The sequence below is a fragment of the Canis lupus genome, chromosome 6 (assembly GCF_048164855.1).
Source record: "Canis lupus baileyi chromosome 6, mCanLup2.hap1, whole genome shotgun sequence".
NCBI classification, from domain to species: domain Eukaryota; kingdom Metazoa; phylum Chordata; class Mammalia; order Carnivora; family Canidae; genus Canis; species Canis lupus.
This window is the reverse complement of record NC_132843.1, coordinates 17,122,221-17,148,623: the sequence shown is the minus strand read 5'-3', so window position 1 is coordinate 17,148,623 and position 26,403 is coordinate 17,122,221. Positions and strand designations below refer to the sequence as shown.

Here is a 26,403-nt window from a genome sequence, read left to right as displayed (position 1 = left end):
ATGTGTTTTTAACATAACAGTCTCATGCTGCAATTGTACTTCTAGCTATATGACATAAATCTCTTCATGCTCCTGAAGAGGAAGCTGTAGGAGAGGATAAAGCTCTGTCACTCAATGTGCTTCTCTCAGACCAGTAACGGCGACACCTGTTCTGATTGGAGCTGGGCATGTCATGTAACTGTTCTGAGTTTTAGTTTCCTCATTTATAAAATGGCTATGACAATATTGTCGCCTTTCCTATTACCTAGAAAGCAGTATAGACCAAACTAAACAGTATGCCACATTTGATGGCATCAAATGTCTGCTATTAAGCCTTTTAAAAAATGCTACAATATTTCATTAATAACCAATAAAGCTTTATTTTGCTTGAAGATTTAGTTTATTCTTTCTGTGAATTTTTCCTACAGCTTTAAGAAAAATGACTTTATGAGGACTATATTTATCATAATGTATGGTTCTATGCTTCTCTCTCTCTCTCTCTCTCTCTCTCTCTCTCGATTTTACTTATTTATTTGAGAGAGAGCAAGTGAGCATGATTGGGGGGAGGGTCAGAGGGAGAAGCAGACTCCTTGCCAAGCAGGGAGTCCGACACAGAGCTCCTGGGCTCCATCCCAGGACTCTGAGATCATGTCCTGAGCTGAAGACATGCATAACCAACTGAGCCATCCAGGTGCCCTGGTCCTATGTTATGTTTTGTTTTGTTTTGTTTTGTTTTGTTTTAATACATGAATCAAAAAATCTAGGCTTCTAGTTATACTCCTAGGTATTTACTCCAGTGAAATGAGGACAGGATGTCCACACAGAAGTCAGGCACACTTATATTGTATACTTATGTTTGTAGCAGCTCTACTCATGATAGCTAAAAAACCAGAAACAAATCAAATGTCCATTAATAGGAGAAAGAATAAATAGTGTGGTGCAGATATAGCCAGATGCTGGAGTGCCACTCAGCGAGTGGAAAGAATGAACAGTGATATAGGCTATAACACAGATCACTCCCACAGATCCTATGCCAAAAAAAGGAAGCCAAGCAAAAAAAATTACACATGGTCTGAACTTATATGAAGTTCAAGGACAGGCAAAAGTAATCTGTGGGAGAGAGAAGTCAGAACAGTGGTTGCCTTGGGGTGGGGACTGACCAACAAGGTGCACAAGGGAAATTACAAGGGTGCTGGAAATGTTCCGGAGCTTCACTGTGGTGGTTGGTGTACGCCAGCATGTATATATTTGCCAAAACCCAGTGAACCATATACTTAATATCTGTGCATTTTAATACATGTGAATCAAACCTATATGCAACAAAGGGCTTTTGTTAGAAACAAAATGTATGCTTTCAGCAACCCCCAGGGCTATACAGTCAGTGATGCTTAGGGCATCGCGTGCCTCGCCACACACCACTAACAATGTGGACATGTCCATACATTCTGGTGCTGCCTACGCCTATCACCTAAGTAACGTTCTTCATCACTACACCGTCCATCCAAGAACAACAGATCTGAATCAGCGAACATTCATGAGCAACCGAAGGAACCAGCTGACGTGTATAGTTTTATTTTTACCTTGACTCATCCTCTGCAGGTTGGGGAAGGAACAGTTGGGAAGGGCTTTCCACAGGTACAGCACTTCGATGGAGGCCAGCACACAGAGCGCTCTGGTTGGAGCTTGTTTCCGAAACCTCTCTGCCTGCAAGTGGGTAGAAGAAGCAGGCTAAGTTTGGGCAAACAAATTCAAATAAAAACATATCCTTGGGAGACAGTAAAAAATGTATGAATCATGTTTGACATGAACAACCTCCCTTCAACAAAGCTAGAAATAAGAACTTAGCTCTAAAAAAATTTTGCTTTCTAACTTTTCATGTATTGGGAGATATGCCTTTCATTCATTATTCAACTTCATCTACAATCAAGATCTGGGGTGCATTCAGACAACTTGGGATCAAACTGGATTCATTTCAGTTTAATCAAAAGAATTTATAAAAGTTGGGTGACAAGTAATAAGGAATGGGTTCTTATGGAAGATGTGATACCAGATGCTTCTTAGTTATGGTTTTACTGACTTTTTAATTTTCTATTCAGTCCCTGTGGTCTCAGTGGCATTCCACATTACCATCTAGTTTATACTCATACCAAGTCATCAATTGTTCACTTGTTAAAAACAAACTAAAATCATGGAAAATTCAGGATATGACAAGTTGTCATGTGATCCACAGTAATTCGGCTAACTTTTATTTTTAAAAGTGTAGAATAAATCAGGGACTTTGTCCCTACAGTCCTGGGCCTTTCTACTGGTAAATCTGATACATACTTTTGTTGCTGATTAAGTCAAAATGTGGTGTGTTCACTAGATTGAGAACCAATAGTCCATTTATCTCTTGCCTAGATTCTGACAATTTCTATTCTTCTGAAATCCTCTCTCTTTAGAAAGATGCTTTTCCTCTCTGGATAGGCTCATTAGCTCTGCATGGTCTATCATGTGTGCACCCAGTCAAACAAGTAACAACTGCTTTAATCGTGTGCAGCAAAACAAGCACTTTACACTCAAAGGAGAATTATGACCATGGGAGTAAATTTCCTCCATAGTGGCAAAGTGCATACTGCATGGCAAGTCAGTTGCCAGCTTTGATGAGGATTTCCTAAAACCTGTCCGAGGTGGCATCAGTTACAAATTCCCATCATAAATAACACACCAGATAAATTGGCTCCAACATACCTTTTTCACTGAGAATTGTTCAATCTGATTATTTTTCCTTTTGAAGAGTTTCTGAACTTCTTTGAAGACTATCTGGGCCCCGTCCACATCACCAGTGGCTCCCTGACAAACTGTAAGAAACCACTGTTGTACTCCTTAAGCATCAGGGGAAAAATATGGTTGATGGTACTTGGAAAATGTTACCAAAGAAAAAATGGGAGCACATGTTTCTAAAGATTGTTACACAAAGGCCTGCACCATCCTGTTGATTGTTATGCCACAAATTCAACAACTATTTCCCAGCAAACTGGGTTCCTGGAGCTTTGTGGGGACATATAGGAAAACCACGGTCCTAGTCCTCATGTTGGGCAATAGTCTTAGATGTGACAAAAGTCCCAGCTATTATCAAAGTGTAGAGTCTAGCAGGAGCCCACATGCTCAGAAAAGTGGACTCAAAAGGAATCTAAGAAAGAACAGCAAGGAACCAAGAATATCATGAAGTTTCACGATGGGTGGAGGATATCCCTGTGCCTGGAAAGAAAGTCATGAAATTAGTCTTACACATGTTCATTGGCCACCTACCACCTACAACTCACCAGCAAGAATGTGAAGAAGAAACACATGTTTAAACCTGAAATGTCCATTTCAGCTGGAGAAATAAGATATACACATAGTCCCATAGCTACAGTGTATATGATGATAAGAGCCTCAAGGGTAGGAAAACCAAAGTGCTTTTGGAAAAGCTCAGGAAAAGAAGAGATCATTTCTCTTTAGAGTGATCAGAAAAATCTTAAGGATCTAGGAGTAAGGCTGAGCCCTGGAGGATGATAAGATTTTCATAGTCTGCACACAATCTTCATCCTATCCCAATCCCCAGGCAAAGACTTAAATCATATTTCCTTTGCTTCATCTTTGAAGGTGAAACTTTACCAACTGCTCTCTGTCATTCTCTTCTCAACTCCAATGGCACTGAATCTGTTTATATCAATTTTTAATTAGATGTTGTCTTTGGGACCTATTGTTTTTCAATCCCCAGATGGGAGGTCTATTGCTAGTTGCTCCTTTATTTGAGCGATCCTAAAACTAGGTGGTCCTCTATTCACGGTTTGGGGCTTGGCCAAGCAGAGCATGGGGCCATCGCCTTTCAGAGGATGGAGAGCTGTTGGCAAGGCCAAAGAGGCAGAAGCACCAAGATTTTGAGAAGGCTGTGGATGTAAAGGTGACAGGAGAGGCAGATGATTTTCTACTGGGAGGATGAGGGATTAAGCTGAATGTTCAAGGGAAACACAACCATGTTCCCAGTTAGGGAAGCAGCCCTGGTCCAGACAGAGGTGGTGGTCTGAATCTGTCCAAGATAACCTCATCCCTCACAGCTATAGCATTTCAAAACCAAAAGGAAATGTGGTGATTGTTTTGTAGGCCAACCCATCAGGCTATAGATTAGGGTAAGGTTAAGGTTCAAGAAAGCCAAAAGACTTGCCTAAGGTCACACAGTAAGCCCATGAACAAGAGTAATGTCTGTGGCATCTAAGCCTGAGGTTATCCTCAGATGATTCATAAAGTTCTTACAGAGTTGCATAATTTTTTTATGGGGGCCGCGGACAAGCTTTAGGCAGTGGCCGGTGGCCCTGGCTCTGCCTCTTGGACCCCCTAGAGTCGCATAATTTAAAAAAAGAGACGGATGGTGATGATGGTTGTATAACAATGTGCATGGATGTAATGCCACTGAACTGAAGGCTTAGTACAGTTAAGGTGGTAGATTTTATGTTACATACATTCTACTACAACTGAACAGCACAAGAAACTAAGCCCCTGGTGACAGTGTTTCTGATCTCCGAGTGCCCCTCCCATCTCTGTCTGTCAACATGTACCTTTAGGGCCAACTCGAATGGCAGCTCTTGCAAAATGGCTGATAGCACAACAGAAGCGAGCCATCCCTTTCTCATGAACTCTTTCTGGTGGAGCTCTTGACACATCCTGCCATCTGTACAAAACCCCCTTAGCAAAGGCAGAGACTAAGCTTTCATGCTCTATCAGCTCCTACAGCATGTTATGATCCTGGGATTTCCAGTATTTGGAGAATAAATGCTCCTCTACACAGCTGCACTGTACATTTGTTTGTGTTCTATGCTCAACAAAGATTAAAAAAGAAACAGCTGCCCACAACTGACTGCGTGAGTCCATAACACATTAACAACCAATTGCTGGGTTGTCGTGAAGACCTCTGCTTTTCAGTTCACCCACTCCTCAATGTGCTGGGCACACGGAGGCCACTCAGTAAATAGCTGCCACTGTCATCTGAGAGGCATGTGAGTTCTATACAACTCTTAAGGTGTGAAACACAGCAGCCTAACCAGCATCCTGAAAATAATCCACTCAAACATCAGCTACAGAGCCTTACAAAAACGGGTGCCCTGTGGGGATTACAGTAAAGAGTGTGGGTATAAAGGGATTTCAAACTGATTCCTAATGGACGGCAGTTTTTGAACATCCAGGACATGCAACTGTTAATTCTCTCATTTTTAAATAGATCACTTAAGGGATTGGAATGACAGGAAATATTTCACTAAATCCAAATAGAGAAATAAGGAGATACTTAAAACTTTAAATTATGTTTGGATTAGTCTTGAACTTTAAGTAAAAGAATCACTTATATGGCTGGACAAGGAGAGGTCACCATTAGAGGCAGAAAACGTACAGCCAGCCACTGGGTACATAATGATGGCAAGTAAGGTACCTCGGGGCACAGACAACCCTTTCGTCCACCAGGTGGCAGCACATCTTCATCTTCTGATGAGAGGACAAAAAGCCAACCGCTCATTCATATTGGCAATTACAGGTGTTCCTGCCAAATGATGTTCAAATACCTCATGCTCTGCAAAACCACACTGTAAATCTAACAAGGTTAATAGGTAAAACAAGTTTGGAGCGGACTACTCAAAATCTAGGCAGCTTTGTTACCAGGGCACTAACAATCCAAACAGAAATATTAACACAATTTCAGAGACATGTTAAATTCCCTAAAAATTGTTTAAATTCTCAAAGACTAAAAACCATGTAGAAAGCAAAGGAATAGGGTAAGCTGAGGCTGCTTAGGGCAAAATGCACAGAAAGCTTCACAATTATAATAAAGCATTTTCAGGACAGAGCATGTGACCAACAGCCCAGATGGGGAGCTGGTGTGCAGGACTGCAGTGTTCGGCTGGGTCCGGAAACGCTGTATTACTCAGTTGTACAAAACATTAACATCCTGGGGGGAAGTGAGCAAGGAGAACACCACATCCTCCTGCCATCATCCTCCCATCGTCCTCCCATTGGCCAACGTGTGTGGCAGACAGAACTCAGGGTACAAATGGGCTACTCACCCGCAGTTAAATAGGCATAATAGCACTGGGACCACCTGGACTCGTTTTTTAGCCTCTCAAAGGAATCAAACGCATCCTTGAAATTCAGCTCTATCATGCTGCACCAACCTATGAAAGAGAGATTTTTAGTATGGGACCCTAAGGTAGCGATTTACACCCCATCTTTAAGCTGGGAATCTGATACTGCTGATTCTTTGTCTGAGTACTGCGCGTACACTACCTGAAAACCTAAAGATGGTCTTCTGTCTCGTAAGTATTTTCAGGGTGATATTCTGAGTATGACAAGGCACTTCTGATTTCACAACTCATTAAGCAGTACAGAAGCAGTAGAGTGGGGGACACCCCGGGGGGGCAGTTGGTTGAGTGACTGACTCTTGTTTCAGCTCAGGTCATGAATGATCTCAGGGTTATGAGATTCAGCCCTGCATTAGGCTTTGCTTAAGACTCAGTCTCCCTCTTCCTCTGCCCCTCCTCCTCTCAAATCTTAACAAAAAACAAAAACAAAACAAAACAAAACAAAACAAAACAAAAAAACCCCAGCAGTATTGCGAAACATAAAGATTCCTATGAAAATAATCTGTCTCCTACACTCCAATTTGGGTTGTAAGATTAATCTAAGTGCAGCAGAACTTCTCCAAGAGCAGGCACAGACACAGAAAAAGAAGCAAAATATCATTAGACTGCATATAGTGACTACCTCAAAAAGTCTTCAAGCACTCACGGAGCTCCTTAATGATTACTATTAATTCTCAAACCCTGTGAGAAGTGGAGACAAGCCAGTAAGAAACTAAGTACTTGCCTGCCTTTCCTCTGCAGGTTGACAGCAGAGCTCAGAAACATCTTTCCTGGATCAAAACACCATGAGACAGGCCTTCCGGTAAAGAGTGGCAGCCACGAGAATGTGAGGAATTCTATCTTAGTTTTTAGAAATTTACCTTCCATTGCCTAAGCCCTTCCATGTGTCAAGCCCTATGCCAGGCACATGATATGATTCTAATTCTACTAGGGGCTTCCTAGGGTGGTGATGGCATAATTTTACCAAGGAGAAAATCTAAGACCTGTAGAGATTGGTGACTTGCTCAAGGCCATAGAGCTACTGAGAGGAAAAAGCCCAGGAGTGAAGGCCACTGCTCTCTCCTGTCCACAGTATCACTCCATAATAGATTCTGGTATCTGGTGTATCGTGAAGTATTTTTATCACCTTGGATCTGCCTTTGAAGTAGAGGGATGAGAGGGATCCACACTACTAGAAAATCCAATGTCAAATTCTATGAGATAGGATATGAAGTTGACATAGTTTATAGTAAAGATTGGGGCTAATTGTGTCCATCTTATGAAGAGTTAAATGTGAAGTAGAGGTGGAGGGGACACAGAAAGTGCAGAAGAAGCCTGAGTTATGACTGCTCTTTCTTGCATTGACCTTCCTAAGCCTTATAAGGTTTAGGTTTTGATCATTTCCAAGCCTCCTTCAGGTGTAACCCTCCATCCTGCCACAGACCTTAAAATGGTGCAAAAGAGGCCATCATCATCACTTTGCAATACAGGCAGGTATCAAATGGTCATGTCACACAACTTAAAACTAATATATTGTATGTCAATTATACTCAATAAAAGTGTGAGGAAAAAAAAGGCAACAACGTCTTAAGAACAAAAAAGGCCACCAAATCTAGGTGTTAATTTGAGTTCTTTGAAATATATTCCATCCTACATTATAGCTGTTACCCAGAGCTCCACCAGGGTTGATGACATAAAAATCTATTTTCCGGATTCTACTTCAGCTCTTCTCTCTAAACCATAACAGGTGCTTAAAACACAGTATTATTTTACCGGGAAGTTCCCAATCTTTAAGCTTGTACTTTAAAAAAAAAAAAATCTAAAAGTATTCAAGAAGAGGGACGCCTGAGTGGCTCAGTGGTTGAGCATCTGCCTTCAGCTCAGGGCATAATCCTGGTCTGAGGATCGAGTCCCACATCAGGCTCTCTACAAGGAGCCTGCTTCTCTCTCTGCCTATGTCTCTGCCTCTCTCTGTGTCTCTCATGAATAAATAAATAAAACCCTGACACAAGATTATGACCACAGCAGATAAACAAATGGCAAGCATCACAGGGTCTTGACCTGACAGGTGGCAAATGCCTCCTAAGCATTCCCCATTTCTTCTTCCCTTCTCTGCAGAGGACCTTGGAGTTCCAATTTTCCCACTGATTGCATCCCTACCTCATCATTTTTCCATTCTCTGGTTCTTCTATTCCCTTTCTAGGTTCTGTATGACGTAACCTTGTCATACTGGGCTGAAACCCTAACAGCATGAACCCCTTATTATATTGTATCATTACTGTTTTTTTTTTTCCATTTTTTTTTCATTACTGTTTCAAACCCAACTGTGTGTTGATTCTCCTCAGCATGATAGAGCAACTGCTATATAAAAAGATTACGGAATTGCTAAAATAACAGGACAGGAGAATTTTAGTACAGTCAGCAAAAAATTCATAGTAACAACTTTGGGACAAGAAGGAGAAAGCTGTAAGCAAATATGTATTTCCATGGCTGCTTATAAACTTATCTGCAGGAGGGGAGAAGCATAAGGAAGGAGCTGACACATGTGGAGGGCCTTCTGTGTGCTGGGCATCCCACCTGGTGCTCATTCCTACTTCATCTGAACCTCACCACAGCTAGGACAGGCACTTCTCAACACTCATGGCAACCACGAGGCTTACGTAACTTTTCCCAGGCCTCTGAGCTAGTCAGTGGAAGGGCTGGGACTGAGCCCACATGCCCAACTCTCTCCCAGGCCATATTTCTCTTCCCAGGTAAACACTGGAATGGGAAGGAAGGGAAGGAAAGCATAGTTTTGGATTCTAATGTGCAGTCAGATAAAGTAGTTACAAATGAGTTTTATCTGGGATGCCTGGGTGGCTCAGTGGTTGAGCATCTGCTTTGGCTCAGGGCATGATCCTGGTCCAGGGATCGAGTCCCACATCAGGCTCCTCACAGGGAGCCTCTGCCTATGTCTCTGCCTCTCTCTGTGTGTCTCTATGAATAAATAAAAATCTTTTAAAAAAATGAGTTTTAGTCAACTCCTTTAACATGACCTATCATCTTAAAATCAAAATGTTGTAAGGAATGAATAAATTCTAAAGCAGTAGTGACAAACACTGAGATAAGCATCATTGCTTGTCCTAACAGTCTTATTATCACAAAAGGCAGCAAGCATTTTACAAAAATCCAAAGTGAATAGCATTAATAATACAGACGTGCACAAGAATGCATTAAGACTCACAACAGGAAGCTGGACATCCAGCTGGACATCAGTTGAATGCATTAATGCCATTTCATTACAAGAAGCTAGACAGACATTTCATATTTACCAATTTCATACAGACAGACGTGTTGGATTTCTCTCTGATCTACCGCAAGTTCCAAAGCCGTATGGAAAGAAGTCAAGGCACTGTTGATTTGACACTAAAGAAAAAATGAAAATAGAGTTACTGGCTAAAATCTGTCATTAACATTACCATCATCCTAATTCCAAAGCCTCTTCTTCCTTAACAGTTATTTAAACAGATTAAAAGCACAGAAGAGTATGATATCAAAATTTCTGGAACATTCCAATTCACCTCAGTTGTGAGATGAACCGCAGCACAGAGCACTTCTTTTGCTCTAGTAGGAAATTCCTCCAGTGAGGGCTTAGTTCCCATTCACCTCCTAGAGCACACTCTTCAGACTTGTGCCACAGGACTTTGCTCAACTGTAACCGTAATTGCAAATCCAGCCCCTTCTTACCAAATAGGTTCTACACGGACAGGGACTATAATTCACCCTCTGGTGTATACAACAGGCGTACCTCGGAGAGAACCACAGCTTCAGTTCCACACAACAATAAGTGAATATTGCAATAAAGCAAGTCAGAGGAATTTTCTGGTTTTCCAGTGCATACAAAAGTTATGCTTATACTATCCTATAGTCTATTAAGTGTGCAATAGCATTGTGTCTAAAAAACAGTGTACATACCTTAATTTAAAAAAAAAACTTTATTGTTCAAGAATGCTAACCATCTGAGCTTTCAGCAAGTTGTAATCACAGATCACCACTAATATAACAATAATGAAAAAGTTTGAAATACTCTAAGGATTACCAAAATGGGACTCAGAGACATGAAGTGAGCAAATGCTGTTGGAAAAAAGCTGCCAACAGACTTTTAATACAGGGTTGCCACAAACCTTCAATTTGTAAAAAAAAATCCAATGTCTATAAAGTGCAATAAAGTGAAGTACAATGAAATGAGGTGTCTGGACCTACCCCAGGCCAGGAAGACCCTGGTCAGTCCTGAGTGACTGTGTGAAGCCTCTTTTAGGCTGCCCTCAGCATGCTCTCTGCTCTGTGACCCACTCTCTCTCTGTCCTACAGTCACCCGTAGGATTCCGTATCCAAAATGCTTTATCTGGTTGCTCCTGGTCATCACATCTCCTCTACTAACCCTCACGTCTGACTTTTGCATTCATCTGGCACTGTCCAGATCCCAACAGACTCTCCAATGACTGTTCTTACTTCTGACTAAATACATTTAATATTTCTTTCCACCAAAGACCCCTTTCAAAGTCTGCCAACTTCATGCCAGAGCACCTAAAAAGCATCAAATTCAATCCTAAATACAGCAATGATAGGTGTTAATAAATATAAATCCTAAATGCCCTAAAAATGAGATATACCCTGCTCTCCATGATTCATGTCCAGGGCTGTGCCCTGCCCCCACAGCTGGCACTCAGCTCCCTCTGCTCCACCCAGCCCTCCCTGGGCTTCCCTATGTGCCCTCTCTGTTGCTCCCTGGCCATCCCCTTGCCAGTGCCCTTTCTGCCTCTTCTCACCCACATGGCCAGGCAGGGGTGAAAGCACCATAGAAGAAAGGCTACCACATTCCTTGGCTCCTTCAGTGATGCATGGTCACTGTGTGAGGCCTCTTGGATGCCACACGCCACACTGATGAGTCAGGGAGAGCCTTAGGACAGCCTGTGATTCCAAAGCACCATAAGCCAAACAACTCATTAACCAAGGCCCTGGGTGGATCAATAACTCTGTTCATGCTCCATCGTAATGTTTCATTTTGCCAGAATGGTTCGGACTGTAGTGTTGAATCCCTTATCACCATCCACAAAGGCTAAGGACACACATCTCCACATCAGTGATTCCTGTTCTCAAGGAGGTTAACATCTAGGTAGAGGGAATGTGAGAACAGGCCCCAACCCTGTCAGACATTCACACTGGGCTATAAGTACACCGCCACCAAGGTCCCAAAGAGGTGAAAACAATTTTTTTAATGCAAAAATCAATCTTGTATGCTATGTATGTGTGTGCACACGTGCCCACAAGCATGTTGCAGAGTAAGTTAGGTGGCACTGTCTTTCTAGATCAGCAGTTCTTTCCCTGAGGCATACATGCACTCATCTTAGCGTATTTGCATGAAACCATAGTGTTAGGGGTTCTTCTTTGCATGCATCTCTAAGGTCTAATTTCCTGACGCTCAATGATCACACACAGAATATTTCTGGATGAGCCATCGTCCGCAAGCTGTGTCCAGTGGCGGGTACACTGCATGACAATGCAATGCCACACTGCCCTGCAAATGACCAAAAACTACTTGTGAATGTTAATTAGTGGGCACCTACTAAGTGCCTGAGGTAGTATTGGCTTGAGCTACAAAGACAAATCAGAACAGAATTTTAAAAGGAAGTTTAGGAAAGAAAAAAAAAAAAAGCAAGCAATTCAATCAACATTGTTTCTCTTAGCCCTTTCAAAAAGAATCTGAGGCTGGCATGTATTAGTTTCATTTTCAAATGGAGAAACCAAAATTCAAAGAAGTGAAGTGGTTTGGTCAAGGTCAACAAGCTAGCAATAGGGTAGTATTCACTCTGCTTTGATTGCCTCTAGAATATGCTTTCTTCCGGAAGAGCATATAAAGGTATGATTACACTAAGGGCTTTGAGATGGGGAGAGTATCCTGGATTATCTGGGTGGGCCCTCAATGCAATCACAAGTGTCCTGATAAGAGGCAGGCAGAGAGAGAGCTGACACACACAGAGGAGGCAGTGTGATCACAGAGTCACAGACTGGAGATGCAGCCTCAAGCCCAAGAGCCACTAGAGCCCACAAAAGGCAGGAAATGGACTGTCCTCCCAGCCTCCAGAGCCTCCACCCCCAATCACTTTGATTTCAGCCAGTGAAATAGATTCTGGAATTGTGACCTCCAGAGCTGTATGAGATTAATCATGTCTGCTGTTTTAAGCCACTAAGTCTACGATGATTTATTTCATGGCCTTAGGAAGTGAGTACAGGGGATTACTTTCAAAATTAAAACTGTGAAGAAAGTACCACTGCCCCCCTTCTGTTTGTTATAAGCCATCTGATGGAACTAGAAGGGATGGAGATCATTATGGAGCCTAACAATATTATCCCAAGAGTAATAAGCATAACTACAAAGTTAATTCCAGTTCTAGCCTGATTACTCATTAAAGAATTCCAATGACTAGCCATTAAAACAGTGAAAATAGATTTCCCCTTCGTTTTCACCAAAATAATTTTTTATTTAATTTTATTTAATTATTATTTTTTTGGAGAATGCATGTGCATGAAGAGGGTGAGCAGGAGTGAGGTGGGGAGGGACAGAGGGAGAGGGAGAGAGAATCAAGCAGGCTCTATGCCCAGCACTAGTGCAACTCAGGGCTGGATCTCACAACCCTGAGATCATGACCTGAGCTGAAATCAAGAGTCGGACGCTTAAACCAGTGAGCCACCCAGGTGCCCCTTCATCAAGGTAATTTAAAATAAAAATGATCTAGTAGGAATTTTTTTGCTATAAATTATAATATCCACAACATAACAGAGAAGGAAGAATTGTCCTCAATTTGATACCTGATTCACAGTTTAAGTTTTGGAGGAACTACATATATGCTGAGCTGAAGAGAATACAGGAAACAGGCTAGTATGAAACAGCCAGGGATCCAAAAATTGGAGGTCAAGTATCATCAAAGCCTTTGCCTGGAGAATTATTGCACAGACACTCTGTATCACAGAAACTACCTGAGGTCTCAGGTTCCTCACTGGTAAAATGAGGAAATAATGTCGGCAAGCATTATCTGCTTCCAGAGGAAGCCGTGGGAAACACAAGCACAATTCTTGGCCAAATTAAGTGGAGCATATTTGTTACCAAATTAAAATCAGCACAGTAAAAAAATAAAAAATAAAAAATAAAATAAAATCAGCACAGTGTATAGCTACTGCTTCATTACTACAGAGATACAGTGTGTTTTTTCAGTCATTCAGGACACCTTTCTTGATAGCTGTATTCCTCTGTGCTTTAGTTGCGGCAACTATCCTCAAGACTTGTTCCTCCATTTTACCTTGACTGAATGTTGCTAGTGTGTAGGAAAACTCTGGAAGTTGATTTTTGCATATGTCACATTCTACTCATGAATTCTCATATGATTTTTAAAAACGTTTCCTCTTGGATTTCTGGGGCACAATATTCAAATCATTTGCAAATAATGGATAGTGTTGTCTTTTCCTCTACAAGAGACTTCTTTAATTGGTGAGAACTATTAGTTAAGATACTATTAGCAAACCACATGCACCCTTGCTTTATGCCTGTCTTTCACGAAGATGTTCTAATGCTCCACCATTAAGTATAGTTTGCAGCACGTTTTTAGTAGATGCCATCTTTACCAAATGAAATTCCCTTTCTATTTCTAATTTGCTAATAGTTTGGTTTTCAAAGTGGATTTCAATAAATGCCATTTGGATACCTAGTGATGGTTTTATCAATTACCTCCTTAATGCAGTTTATAACAGAAAGACATTTCCTCATGCCGAACCATGCTCACCTCTTTGAAATAAGCCCTACTAAGGTCATCATCATATGGCACTTAAAAAATATATTGTTGGATGTGACTTGTTAGTATTTATTTAGATTTTGTATACTCAGAATGACGTTGACCTATATTTTTTGTTCAGTGCTCTCCTCCAGGAGTTGATATCAGGATAATGCCAGAACTTGCACACTTGAAGGAATAATTTAAAATTTTCTATGCTCTGGAACTATGTAAATAATTGGTTCACTATAAAGCCATACCTTTCAATTGAATAATTCATTTAAAATGTTTAAAATACCAGAGTGCCTGGGTAGCTCAGTGAGTTAAGCATCCAACTCTTGGTTTCAGCTCAGGTCATAATCTAAGGGGGATGACATCAAGCCCTGCATCAGGCTCTGTTCTCAGCACTGAATCTGTTTGTCCCTTCCCCCCAGCCCCATGCTCCTTTCCCCACTCGTGCTCTCTCTCAAATAAAATCCTTAAAATGTTTAAAATACTGTAATTAAATTTCTTTTAATGGATATACAACATGACAAAGAATATTAAACTTTAGTCAACAGTACCAGATTTCAGTGCCAACTTCATAACCAACAAAATTTTGAACCTTGGGAAATAAATTTATTTATAAATCTCAGGAGATATTGAAATAAATGAATTAATGCACATAAAATGCTCTTAGGGTAGGTACATTGTCTTTAAAAATAGGTCTATCTCGCTTGTTAGTATTGCTGGGAAATAAATCACAATATTGTTTTCCAACATTTAGAAAGATTTGCAATAAATAGCAATTGAGCTTCTCACTATTGTTTTTAGACCACTGGAAGAAATTCTAGATTCTCTCCTGGAGACATAATTAAAAGCTGTTTGAGTTAAGGTTCTACCACAAATATAGAAGTGTGTATTCCTGCCTAACCCAAACACACACATACCTGAAGAGACAGGGGTCAAAGAGAAAGGAAATCTGTAAGTGACCACAAATCACATTTTCCAATTTTAAAAATGTAAGATATTTCCACTACAATATATCTTCCAAGTCCTTTAGAAAGTAAAGATTTCAAAGTACAAATATGAAAATACAAAAAGTCTGAATAATTTTCAGAGTCAGCACAGTAAGATTGGGGTTACTAATGTTACATTCTGTTCTACTGGAAGATTCCCACTAGCAACACCAAGCTGAGAAGATACACTGAATTCAGCTACCAAGCCAAAGGTTTCCTTTCTAGAATTGCAAAAAAAAAAAAAAAAAGTGGAAATGGAAACAAGGCCAAGTCCTTTTGGGGGCCTGACCCAGACTCTAGTGCCAGAAGGACATCAAGTTCCAGACTTCTCTCAATCTGAAGGCAAGATTCCACTTCCCAAGCTAACAGTTTCCTTTTGTGCTCCCTCCAAATGGCATTTAACATCAAATGACAGCCCAAGCTCACAAACAAAAAGGTCTCAGCTCAGAGCCATTCCACTGGCATTCAAATAATGTTGGTATCACTCAATTCTGCTGTTAAACACCAAAGAGGATCATTGTTGTGATAGCAAATCAAAGAACATGACAGTGTTCTGTGGACTCAACTGCTAGGAGAGGGTGATGCCCATACAGACCACTCTAATAATCACTTGAAAATTTCCAGCTCTGTTAGACACAGAAGTTTGTAAGTTATAAGCACATCCTTTGAAGAGGTTTCAAGTAACCAGTATGCAGAGTTTGTTAGAAACAGAGTTCCTGAGATGTGTCAAGAATACAATACTTACTCTGCAAGTAGAGCCTGTGTGCATGTGTCAGAGAACAAAAGTGCCACGAGGTCTCTAATATTCACGAGGCACCCAGGTACTAAATATACATGAGACTAAATATACAAAAAGCACTCAATATTCAGAATACTAGGTACACATGAAACGCTAGTAGTTAGGTGGCCTTAATCTGACCATCTACTGGTAACACGCATTCTGGCACCATGTGTCCTCTACCCAAGAAACACTAATAAAACCCCTGAGGGTCGTTTTATCTGTGGCCAGTGATGTGCAGAGTCAAGCAAGACATTACACACTGTACCCCAGGACTCAGCGTGGCCTTTCCGCCTGCCCCTGCACACCATCCTAAGAGCGTTAACCTACGCTATCCTCTTTGCCCTGCTTCTTGCTGTGTTTTACACTGATCGAACCATGTGATTCAAGCCCATTTTAAATTGGCACATGCCTCTTTCGTTTTGAGACCTCTGGGGGAACTTGCTAGCCCTGCACCCGGTAGGGTATCAGGGGCATCTATGTGAAAACAAAGGAATACCCCAAGTGCCTGTGAGGAGACACCAGTTGGCATAAATATGGGCTGAATTATGTCCCCCGAAATTCATATGTTGAGGTCCTAATCCCTAGTATCTCATAGTATATTTAGAGATAAGATCTCTAAGGAGGTAATTACATTAAAATGAGGTCTTTGAGGCAAGCCCAAATCCAATATAACTGGTGGCCTTTCTTTGGGGAGCCATTCTCCTATGTGATAGGAACGGGACAGGTCCTGCTTCTCTGGAAAAACCTTTCTGATCTCAGCAAGAATATGAACACCTGACCTAAGCTCAGCAGATCATAGTATCTCCTCCTCCCTCCCACTCAGAATCTACTCCTGCATTTTTCTCACAGGTTATGAATGTGGGCAGGTTTGATTTATGTGCATATATAGTACATCTAAGTTACTCTCTATACAAACTATGTAATTTGTATAAATACTAGACTACTTGTCCCAAAGGTTTTATCAATATACATATGTACCAATAGTTTAAAAGAGGCCTATTTACCTAAAACTTTTCCCAACAGAGAATGTTTTTAGTATTTGCCAATTATTTTTACCCTTAATTTCCATCTCTTTGATTCTATCATCAGGGTCATATGTTACTATTTGTGTATCTTGCCTTATGGCTTGTCTGTTAAGGTGTTTTGGCTCTTTTTCTTTTTGTATGTTTATCCTTTTGTGATGTTCTAGGTTTGTTAGAGTTCTATGTTAAGGATGTTAATCCTAAAAAAAAATAAAAAAATTTAAAAAAAGGATGCTAATCCTAGCTTTATTCCTTATGTTTTTAACTTTATGATATTTTGTAATATAGAAGTTCATTTTTATGTCAGTTCCACCAATATTTTGATCCATGTACTATCAATTCTATCAGTCTTTTGTTTGTTGTTTTGGTCCTAGAGTTCTGTTTACACAGTTCTTGATGGGGGAGGGTGGAGCTTTTAATACCACTACACACACAGAATCTATGAATTATGCATAATGAGGGGAACTTTTCAAAATGCCATAAATATGGCTGCTCTCATTCTGACAAAAATCCAGCGGCTAACAAAATAGAACTATCATCACAGCACAACCAAGGGAGGCAAAGGGCAAGAGGCCAGAGTATTCACTCAAGGTTTGTGTGTGTACACACACACAGACATTCACGCTCACACTGTCACACTCACTCTGAAACCCTGCTGTCTGGAAGCCAGGCACTGGTCAAGGCATTTGAGATATGCAGTGACCCAAAGTCCCTGCCTTGAGGAGCCTGCATTCTCATTCAAATGAGGAGAGATAGACAATGAGCCAACAAGTAAAGCACTTTACTCCATGTGTCCAGTGAATAGGAGTCTCTGGGCAGAAATGAGGAGGGGTGGTGAAGAGTCAGGGGGACCAGTGGCAGGAGTGAGGCCAACACATCCAATACACAGTCACACAAGGTCTCCTTGAGAAGGTGAATGAACAAAGTCGAAGGAGGTGAGGAAGTGGCTCTTGCCTCACTCAGCTTCTATTTCCTCCATCCCCCCTGTCCCCAGTCCTCTCCACCCATGATGACCACCGCCAGTTCATCTGGCACTTTTATTGCCTTGAGTGATCACCCTTCATGCATTCAACAATGCTATTCATAATTAGATTGTAAGTTTCTTTAGGGGCAGGGGCTTTTTCTACTCCTCTTGGCATCCTCCAGAAGGCCTTTTACATCACAGGCAACAAATCTCTGATTATGCACAAAAAAATGGAATATGGTAGTTATATTTTCAGCACCTCCACATGGATAGCAATTCTCTTGGAAAAGGAGTTATGTAACCAAATCCAGCTCTAATGAATGTAAAACTGAATAATGCACTAGTTACAACATTTCCTTGGTCCCTCAACAGTTACACACATGATGTCAACAAAATCTGTGATGGAAAGTGCTTTATACTGGATTTACAACCCAGACAAAATTCTGTCTAAACAGGAAAAGCCCTGACCAAGCACCATGTGCTAGCACTGTGCCATATCCACATTATGCTATCTAAGGCTGGCATGGGAGGCACTGTCCTCTTTTCACACACAAGGACACAGGCTCAGAAAGCTTGGCCAGTCAGGAAGTGGAAGAGTCCATTTTGAGCTGAGTCTGATGCTTTTTCAGCTATACTATACCATGCTGCTTTTTAAAATGACAGGGAACTTACGTGAAAAATAGCAGTAAATTTAAAAGAAATGTGTGTATATTAACAATGGTAGCAAATAACTAAAATTAGGGATGCCTGGGTGGCTCAGGGGTTTAGTGCCACCTTCAGCCCCAAAGTGTGATCCTGGAGATCCAGGATCGAGTCCCGCATTGGGCTCCCTGCATGGAGCCTGCTTCTCCCTCTGCCTGTGTCTCTGCCTCTTTCTCGGTGTCTCTCATGAATAAATAAATAAAATCTTTAAAAAAAAAGAACTAAAATTAACAGTGTAGAAGATAATGCAATAATACCTCAGAAAAATGAAGACCATGGAAATACACTAATCTACAGAAAGTCACACTACTCAAAAGTCAATTCAAGATAAACAGATACACCAAGAAAATCAATGGAGAAGATCCACTATCCACAGAGATTGGCATGAGAGGAACAGAAGCCGTAGGCAGGAAAGCAACTGAGAAGTTTTCCTATAACTGAATCGCATTCTCTATAAAGGATGGCAAATGGGCAAGCTTCCTATAAATTTTCCCCCCACAAAGAGGAATTAAAGACAAGTTGTAAAAAGCTGAAGCAATCCCAGGTACTTCATTTTGAAGATTAAAGAACCATAAAAACATTTTTATGACAGTTCTGTTGAGATACATTTCACATCAGAAAACCCATCCTTTTAATTTATACAATTAAGGTGCACCTGGGTGGCTCAGTTGGTTAAGCATCTGCTTTCAGCTCAGGTCATGATCTTGATCAGGTCTGAGAATCAAGCCCCATGTTGGGCTTCCTGCTCAGATGGAAGTCTGCTTCTCTCTCTGCTCCTCCCCCACACCGCTCATTCTCTCTATATATTATAAATAAAATCTTTTTAAAAAGTAAAATAAAATATATAACTAAGCAGCTTTTAGTATATCCACAGAATTATAAAATTTGAAAGCTGGGGGGAACCTTAAAATTATGTAGTCTAGTGTTTCTCAAAGTGGATTCCACTAAACCTTTCAGGTCTCATAGGCTACTGTATAAAAATGAATTTTCTAGGTCAAACAAACTGGATAAACGTGGACAACATACCTGCATACCCTAGCTCCCTCACAGTGCAAAACTAAAATCTCTGAGCAGTCTTGGCATATCTGGATTTGCCTGACATGGCACCTCTTTTTTTTTTTTTTTTTTTTTTTTTGGCACCTCTTTTCATGGAACGTGTCCAAACTAGTCCCTCAAATCAGGACTCCAGGGGAGATGCTTTGGAAAAACGAATTTTCCAAGGGAAGAAACAGTGACAGAGAATGCTGACTCCCTTGACTGAGACCTTATAGCTCCTTCATGTTGTCTGGCCTATGAGCAGCCATTTGGAAGGAGATAACATCATTTTTTCTTTTTTTAAAGATTTTATATATTTATTCACAAGAGACAGAGAGAGAGAGGCAGAGACACAGGCAGAGGGGGAAGCAGGCTCCCTGAGGGGAGCCAGATGTGGGACTTGATCCCAGGTCCCCGGGATCATGGCCTGAGCCAAAGGCAGATGCTCAACCGCTGAGCCACCCAGGCGTCCTGAAACTATGTCTTTATTGTTTATGGCAGAGCCAAACCAGATCTTCAGACTTAGTTCAGTGCTCTTTCTACAGTACTACATCTCAAAAGCAACAGGACAACAGATTCCCAAAGCTAACAAGCCCTCTATCAGACACCGTGGAGAAACGAAGACCATCACACCAAACAAAGCCAGGCAGATTCAAGAATTCCATGTGCCTGTGCATTGAGTCCAAAATTATAAAGACAAACAGGAGAGTTCAATATGATGCTATGAAAAAATATAAAATTTCATACATGAGCTCTGGACTAGGGGTAGGTAAAAGTGAGCCATACTCTTCCCTAAAACCAGACTCTGTCACCTCTCCAGGAAGAGTTTACTGTATTCTCCTTGACATCAAGAGTGAGGGACAAAGGACTGGAACACTGTATAGATATGCAAACCCATGTTTAAAATAGGAGATAAACAAGTAAAACATTAAACTCCTCTTTCGGATTTAAATCCTTTCAATTGGATTTAAAGAAAAATCTATTCAAAAACAGGTAAGCAGAAATGAAAACAAGAATATACACAATCCTGAAAGGCAAAGGAAAACAATGCACATGGATCACATACACAATTAAATATGAACAAGGAACTCCTCTATGAGAAAGGAGATTTGGGTTGAGAAACAAAATCAAATGATCTCGTTTCCCTAAGTCACTCCTGTTCCACCCGCTTCTCTCCACCACACGTTCCAGCCCCACTGAGCTTGAATCCCACAGTAGGTAGCCTCTTCTAGGCTTTGGGTTTGAAGGCAGGCTAATCCCCCATGCTCTCATCTCTACCTTCAAACTCCCATATACGCTTCAACAGCCTGACCTCTAATATTCATGAGGCACCTGGGTATTAGTATGGGCATCACCCTTCACTTCTGTGTTGTCTTTCCCAGCTATGAAAGTGGCACCATCGGTGAGCCAAGCATGCCTTTCCTTCCAGTAGGCCCGTGTTTATGTTTCAAAGCCTGGCCACATCTCCATCTGCTTGCTGCCTGCCTGCTATGCAGTAAGGCTCTTCCCATGCAGGAGACTGTCCCCACAGCTCTGCAGGCTTAATGGCAGCCCTGTCATCATCCCAGCCAATGATGACTAGCACTCATTCAGAGCTCCATGATCAGCACAGGCTTCCCAGTTTACCACATCACTGAATCTTAAAAGCAAAATCAAGCCCTAGGTTCCCTTAGCTCTGGAGCTACGGCAGAGGATGAGGGCCACACAGAGACTCAAACAAACCTACCAGACAATTTACATAATATATGAGATCAATCGTAACAACAAAAGACACTGGCCAATGAACATTTTATAGCCCTAAACCTTCAGGAAGCCTAAAGGAAAGCTGTTTCTTCTACTCACAACACTGCTGACACCAGCTGTGTGGGTTTTCCACAGCAACAAATCCCCCAATTCTCTCCTGACATCAACTGGGGGTCCTCCAATTTAATACAATTCTAATACTAGAATTGTAAATTGAAGTGAGTGGAGTCCTCTTCAGTTAGGGTCTCAGTCTTACAGGATTCAGGCAAACACTTTACTTATTATTACTGGCTCATTATTAAGGATTTTATAAAGGATACACGTGAACAGCCAGAGGAAGAGATACATAGGACAAGTTCCAAAAGGGTCCTGAGCATAGAAACTTCTGTCCCTTGGAGTTTGGGATGTGCCACTCTCCCAGCATATGGATGTTTAACCTATCTGGAAGCTTTCTGCACCCCATCATGTAAGGATTTTAATGAAGGATCCACTAGTTAAGTTTGATTGATTACATCATTTCTCTAGGTAACTAACTCAATCATACCAACCAGCCCCCATCCTGAAGCTACCTAGGAGCTACCAGTCAGCGCATTAATACAAACCCAGGGTAAAGTTGAAAAGAGCTTCTTATGAGTAACAACACACTCTTCTATCACCTCTCGGGAAATTCCAAGGTTTTAGAGCTCTGTGCCAGGAACTAGGGACAAAGACCAAACATATTTCTTATGACAGCACAATATTATTAGTCCCCAAGCCCTTTCAAGTAAAACAAAATGCAAGCTAAGTTTCAAAGAATACAATATAATTCCTATCTATATAAGAACACTAATGTTTCACTATTAAAAGAAGTATATATGGGCGCTGGGCCGGCTCAGCTCAGTGTCTACCTTCGGCTCAGGTAGTGATCCTGGAGTCCCAGAATCCAGACTGGGCCCCACTTCAACTCCCTGCTCAGTGGGTAGTCTGTCTCTCCCTCTCCCTCTGCTCCTCCTCCCAACCTTTGCTCTTTCTCTGTCAAATAAATAAAAATCTTTAAAAATTTTTTTAAAAAGAGGAGTATAAAGTTTTTTAAAAATGAATTTTAAAACAAGCTAAATTAAAGAAAACTAGAAATAAAATGGAGGTAAAAAACAAACTGATAAAAAAAAATCACATCTAAAAGCCAGGGTAAAAATAAAATAAAATTAAATTAAATTAAATAAAAATAAAAGCCAGTGTAACCTCAAAGCCCAAACATAAAATAAACACAAACTTATAAAATAATACAAATAAAGTAGCACAAAAAATACCACAAGTAAAAAGTAACACCATACTTTTACATATTAATAGTATTGGCTTATTTTTTTTTTTAAAGTAGGCTCCACACCCAGCATGGAGCCCAATGCAGGGCTTGAACTCACAACCTTGAGGTTAAGATCTGAGGTGAGATCAAGAGTCAGACATTTAACTGGCTGAGCCACCCAGGTGCTCCAGTACTGGCATATTAAGTAATACGTGGAAATTTAAAAAGTGCAATAGAAAATGAAAATGCATATAATTTTCAATATTAAAGCATTATTGAATAAATGCTATTAAAAATTGATTTCAAATGGGTACTTGATAAGGAACAGAAAAATATGTTAAATGTTTAGTGATAGTTTCATTACTTTAAGGGACCTGCTTCTCCAAAATGTAAAAAAGATACTCTATTAATCAACTCATTCTTTTTGTTTGTTTGTTTTATTTATGATAGTCACATCAGAGAGAGAGAGAGAGAGAGAGGCAGAGACACAGGCAGAGGGAGAAGCAGGCAGGCTCCATGCACCGGGAGCCCAACGTGGGACTCGATCCCGGGTCTCCAGGATCGTGCCCTGGGCCAAAGGCAGGCACTAAACCGCTGCGCCACCCAGGGATCCCTAATCAACTCATTCTTAAAAAATAATAGATTTTTAAAGCCCAGTAAGAATAAGCCTCCTTGGATATTTATATTTACATTTATATTCACATTTAAATACATATTATTTGCTAATAAATTACATATAAAACATACTGTCCAAAAATAACATTACATAATACATATGTGTGTGTATATATATAATTTATGAGCAAATAAAGGCTAAAGAACATTGGATTAAGAAAGAAGGCCTGACTTCTAGTTCCTCCTTAATTCCAAAATAACTATGTACACGTGCAAATACTTATGTTGTTTACTATAGACAGGACAGGACAGATGTACACACAAAATAATTATAAAGTCTAATAGAAATACAAGGACATGTCTAAATTAGCAGATATCCTTAGAAATGAATAAGAAATATTCTATATATAATATCAATTAAATTTCCCTATAATAATAGAGAAACTGACAAACTAATAATTTAGTATATATATACACATATATATGAGAAAAGTGGATAAAAATACTAAATAGGTATTTTTGGGTTTTTTAAAGATTTTTTTTTGGGGGGGAGAGAAAGAAACCACAAGCAGATTCCCCATTGAGTGCAGAGCCTGATGCAGGGCTCAATCTCACAACCCTGAGATCAAGACCTAAGCTAAGATCAAGAGTCATACATTTAATTAACTGAGCCACCCAGGCACCCCCCTAAGTAGGTATTTTTAAAGGCAGTAGTGATATGTTATTCAGAGGATTATAAAATCACAATTATCAAAGCTAAAGAACATTTATTTAAAAACATCTATAAAAGGCGGAATATAAAGACATCTCAAAAATAGATGCCATCTGAACCTTTTCTGAACATAACACTATGAAACTAGAAATCAACCATGAGAAAAAAAAATCTAGAAAGAGCACAAATACATGGAATTTAAATAACATGCTAGTAAACAATGAATGGATCAACCAAGAATTCAAAGAATAAATCAAGAATCAAATAGAAACAAATGAAAATACAATGGTTCAAAATCTTTGAGATGCGCAAAAATGGTTCTAAGAAGTTTATAGCAATACAGGCCTACCTCAAAAAGCAAGAAAAATCTCAAACCTAATCTCACACCTAAAGGAGCTAGAAAAAAGAATCCAAACTCAACAAAAGGAAGGAAATAATAAAGGTTAGAGCAGAAATAAAGGATATAGAAGCTTAAAAAACCAGTAGAATGGATCAATGAAACCAGAAGCTGGTTCCTTGGGGAAAAAAAAATATATATATATCAACAAAATTGCTAAACCTCTAGCCACACTCATTAAAAAATAAATAAATAAATAAATCCAAATAAAATCACTAATGAAAGAAGAAAAAAAAACCAACACCACAGAAATACAAATAAATCTAACAGAATACTACGAAAATCTATGTGCCAATAAACTGGACAACAGAAGAAATGGATAAATTCCTAGAAACACATAACCTACCAAAACTAAAGCAGAAAGAGGTAGAAAATTTGAACAGACCAATCCCCAGCAATGAAATGAATTAATAATCAAAAAACTCCCCAAAAACAAAAGTCCAAGATCAGATGGCTTCACGGGCAATTCCCACCAAACATTTAAAGAACAGTTAGTACTATTCTTCTCAAACTATTTCAAAAAATACAAGAGGAAGGAAAACCTTCAAATTTATTCTATGAGGTATTACTCTGATAACAAAACCAGATGAAGTCACCACAAAAAAGAGAACTACAGATGCCAAAATCCTCAACAGAATATTAGCTAATAGAATCCAACAAGATATTTTAAAAAATCATATACCACAATCAAGTGGAATTTATTCCCAGTATACAAGGGTGGTTCAATATTTGTAAAACAATCAATGTGATACATCACATCAATAAGAGAAAGAATAAAAACCATACGATCATTTAACAGATGCATTTGACAAAGTACAACATCCATTCATGATAAAACCCTCTACAAAGTAGGTCTACAGGGAATATGTCTCAACACAATAAAGGCCTCATATGAAAAACCCACAGCCAACATCATAGTCAGTGGTGAAAAACTGAGAGCCCTTCCCATAAGAGCTCTTCCCATAAAGTTGGGACCAAGACAAGGATGTCCACTCTCCCCACTTTTATTCCAACTTGTGGCTGAAAGTCCTAGCCACAGCAATCAGATAACAAAAAGAAACAAAAGGCATCCAAATCAGTAAGGAAGAAGTAAAAAGCTCACTATTTGCAGATGACATACTATATGTAGAAAACCCTAAAGACTCCCCTAAAAAGCTACTCGAACTGATAAATGATTTCAGCAAAATCACAGGACTCAAAAACCAACGTACAGTAATCTGTTGCATTCCTATACACTCATAATGAAGCAGCAGAGAGTGAAATTAAGAAAACAATCCCATTTACAATTGCACCAAATACAATTAAATACGTAGGAATAAACTTAACCAAAGAGGTGAAAAACTTGTACTCTGAAAAGTTTAAGACACTGATGAAAGAAATTCTAGATGACACAAAGAATAGAAAGACATTCCATGCTCATGGGCTGGAAGAATAGATATTGTTAAAATGTCTATACTGTCCAAAGCAGTCTACACATTTAATGCAATCCCTATCAAAACAGCAACAGTATTTTTCACAGAATTAGAATAAACAATCCTAAAATTTGTATGGAACAACAGAAGAGCTCAAATAGTGAACTTGAAAGAAAAAAAAAAAAAAACGGAGGTATCACAATTCCAGATTTCAAGTTATATCATAAAGCAGTAGTAATTAAAACAGTATGGTACTGGCATAAAAACAGACACATAGATCAAAGGAATAGAACGAAAATATGCCCACAATTACATGGTCAATCAATCTTTGACAAAGCAGGAAAGAATATCCAACGGGAAAAAAGACAGTCTCTTCATCAAATGGCGTTGGGAAACAGTACAGCCACATGTGAAAGAATGAAACTGAACCACTGTGTTTCACCATATAAAAGGAAAACTAAAAATGGATTAGATACCTAAATGTGAGACCTGAAACCATAAAAGTCCTTGAAAGGAACACAACATAGGCAGTAATTTCTTTGACACTAGCCATAGCAGCATTTTCCTAGGTATGTCTCCTGAGACAAGGGAAATAAGTTAAAATAAGCTATTGAAACATCAAAATAAAAAGCTTCCACACAGCAAAAGAAACTATCAGCAAAACTAAAATACAACCTACAAAATAGAAGATATTTGAAAATGACATATTTGCCAAAATATATAAAGAACTTATAAAACTCAACACCCCCAAAACAAATAATCTAATTAAAAATGGAAAGAAGACAAGAACAGACATTTCTCCAAAGACATCCAGATGGCTAACAGACA

The 26,403-nt window shown here is 39.8% G+C and overlaps 1 protein-coding gene across 2 annotated transcripts in view; it reads right to left on the bottom strand.

Annotated features, from left to right (window-relative positions):
* Positions 1-26,403, bottom strand: part of TTC39C (tetratricopeptide repeat domain 39C) — a 111,752-nt gene that overhangs the window by 9,557 nt on the left and 75,792 nt on the right. Inside the window, exons 1-5 of one of the 2 annotated variants that reach the window (XM_072829083.1) lie at positions 9,668-9,763; positions 9,419-9,512; positions 6,054-6,161; positions 2,710-2,819; positions 1,560-1,683 (exon numbers count right to left, since the gene is read on the bottom strand). In XM_072829083.1, the coding sequence (XP_072685184.1) occupies positions 1,560-1,683; positions 2,710-2,819; positions 6,054-6,161; positions 9,419-9,512; positions 9,668-9,748 (517 nt within the window). In that variant the 5' untranslated portion in view covers positions 9,749-9,763. Of the gene's footprint in view, positions 1-1,559; positions 1,684-2,709; positions 2,820-6,053; positions 6,162-9,418; positions 9,513-9,667; positions 9,764-26,403 lie in introns of those variants that run through there. The other variant, XM_072829082.1, reaches the window with a different exon arrangement.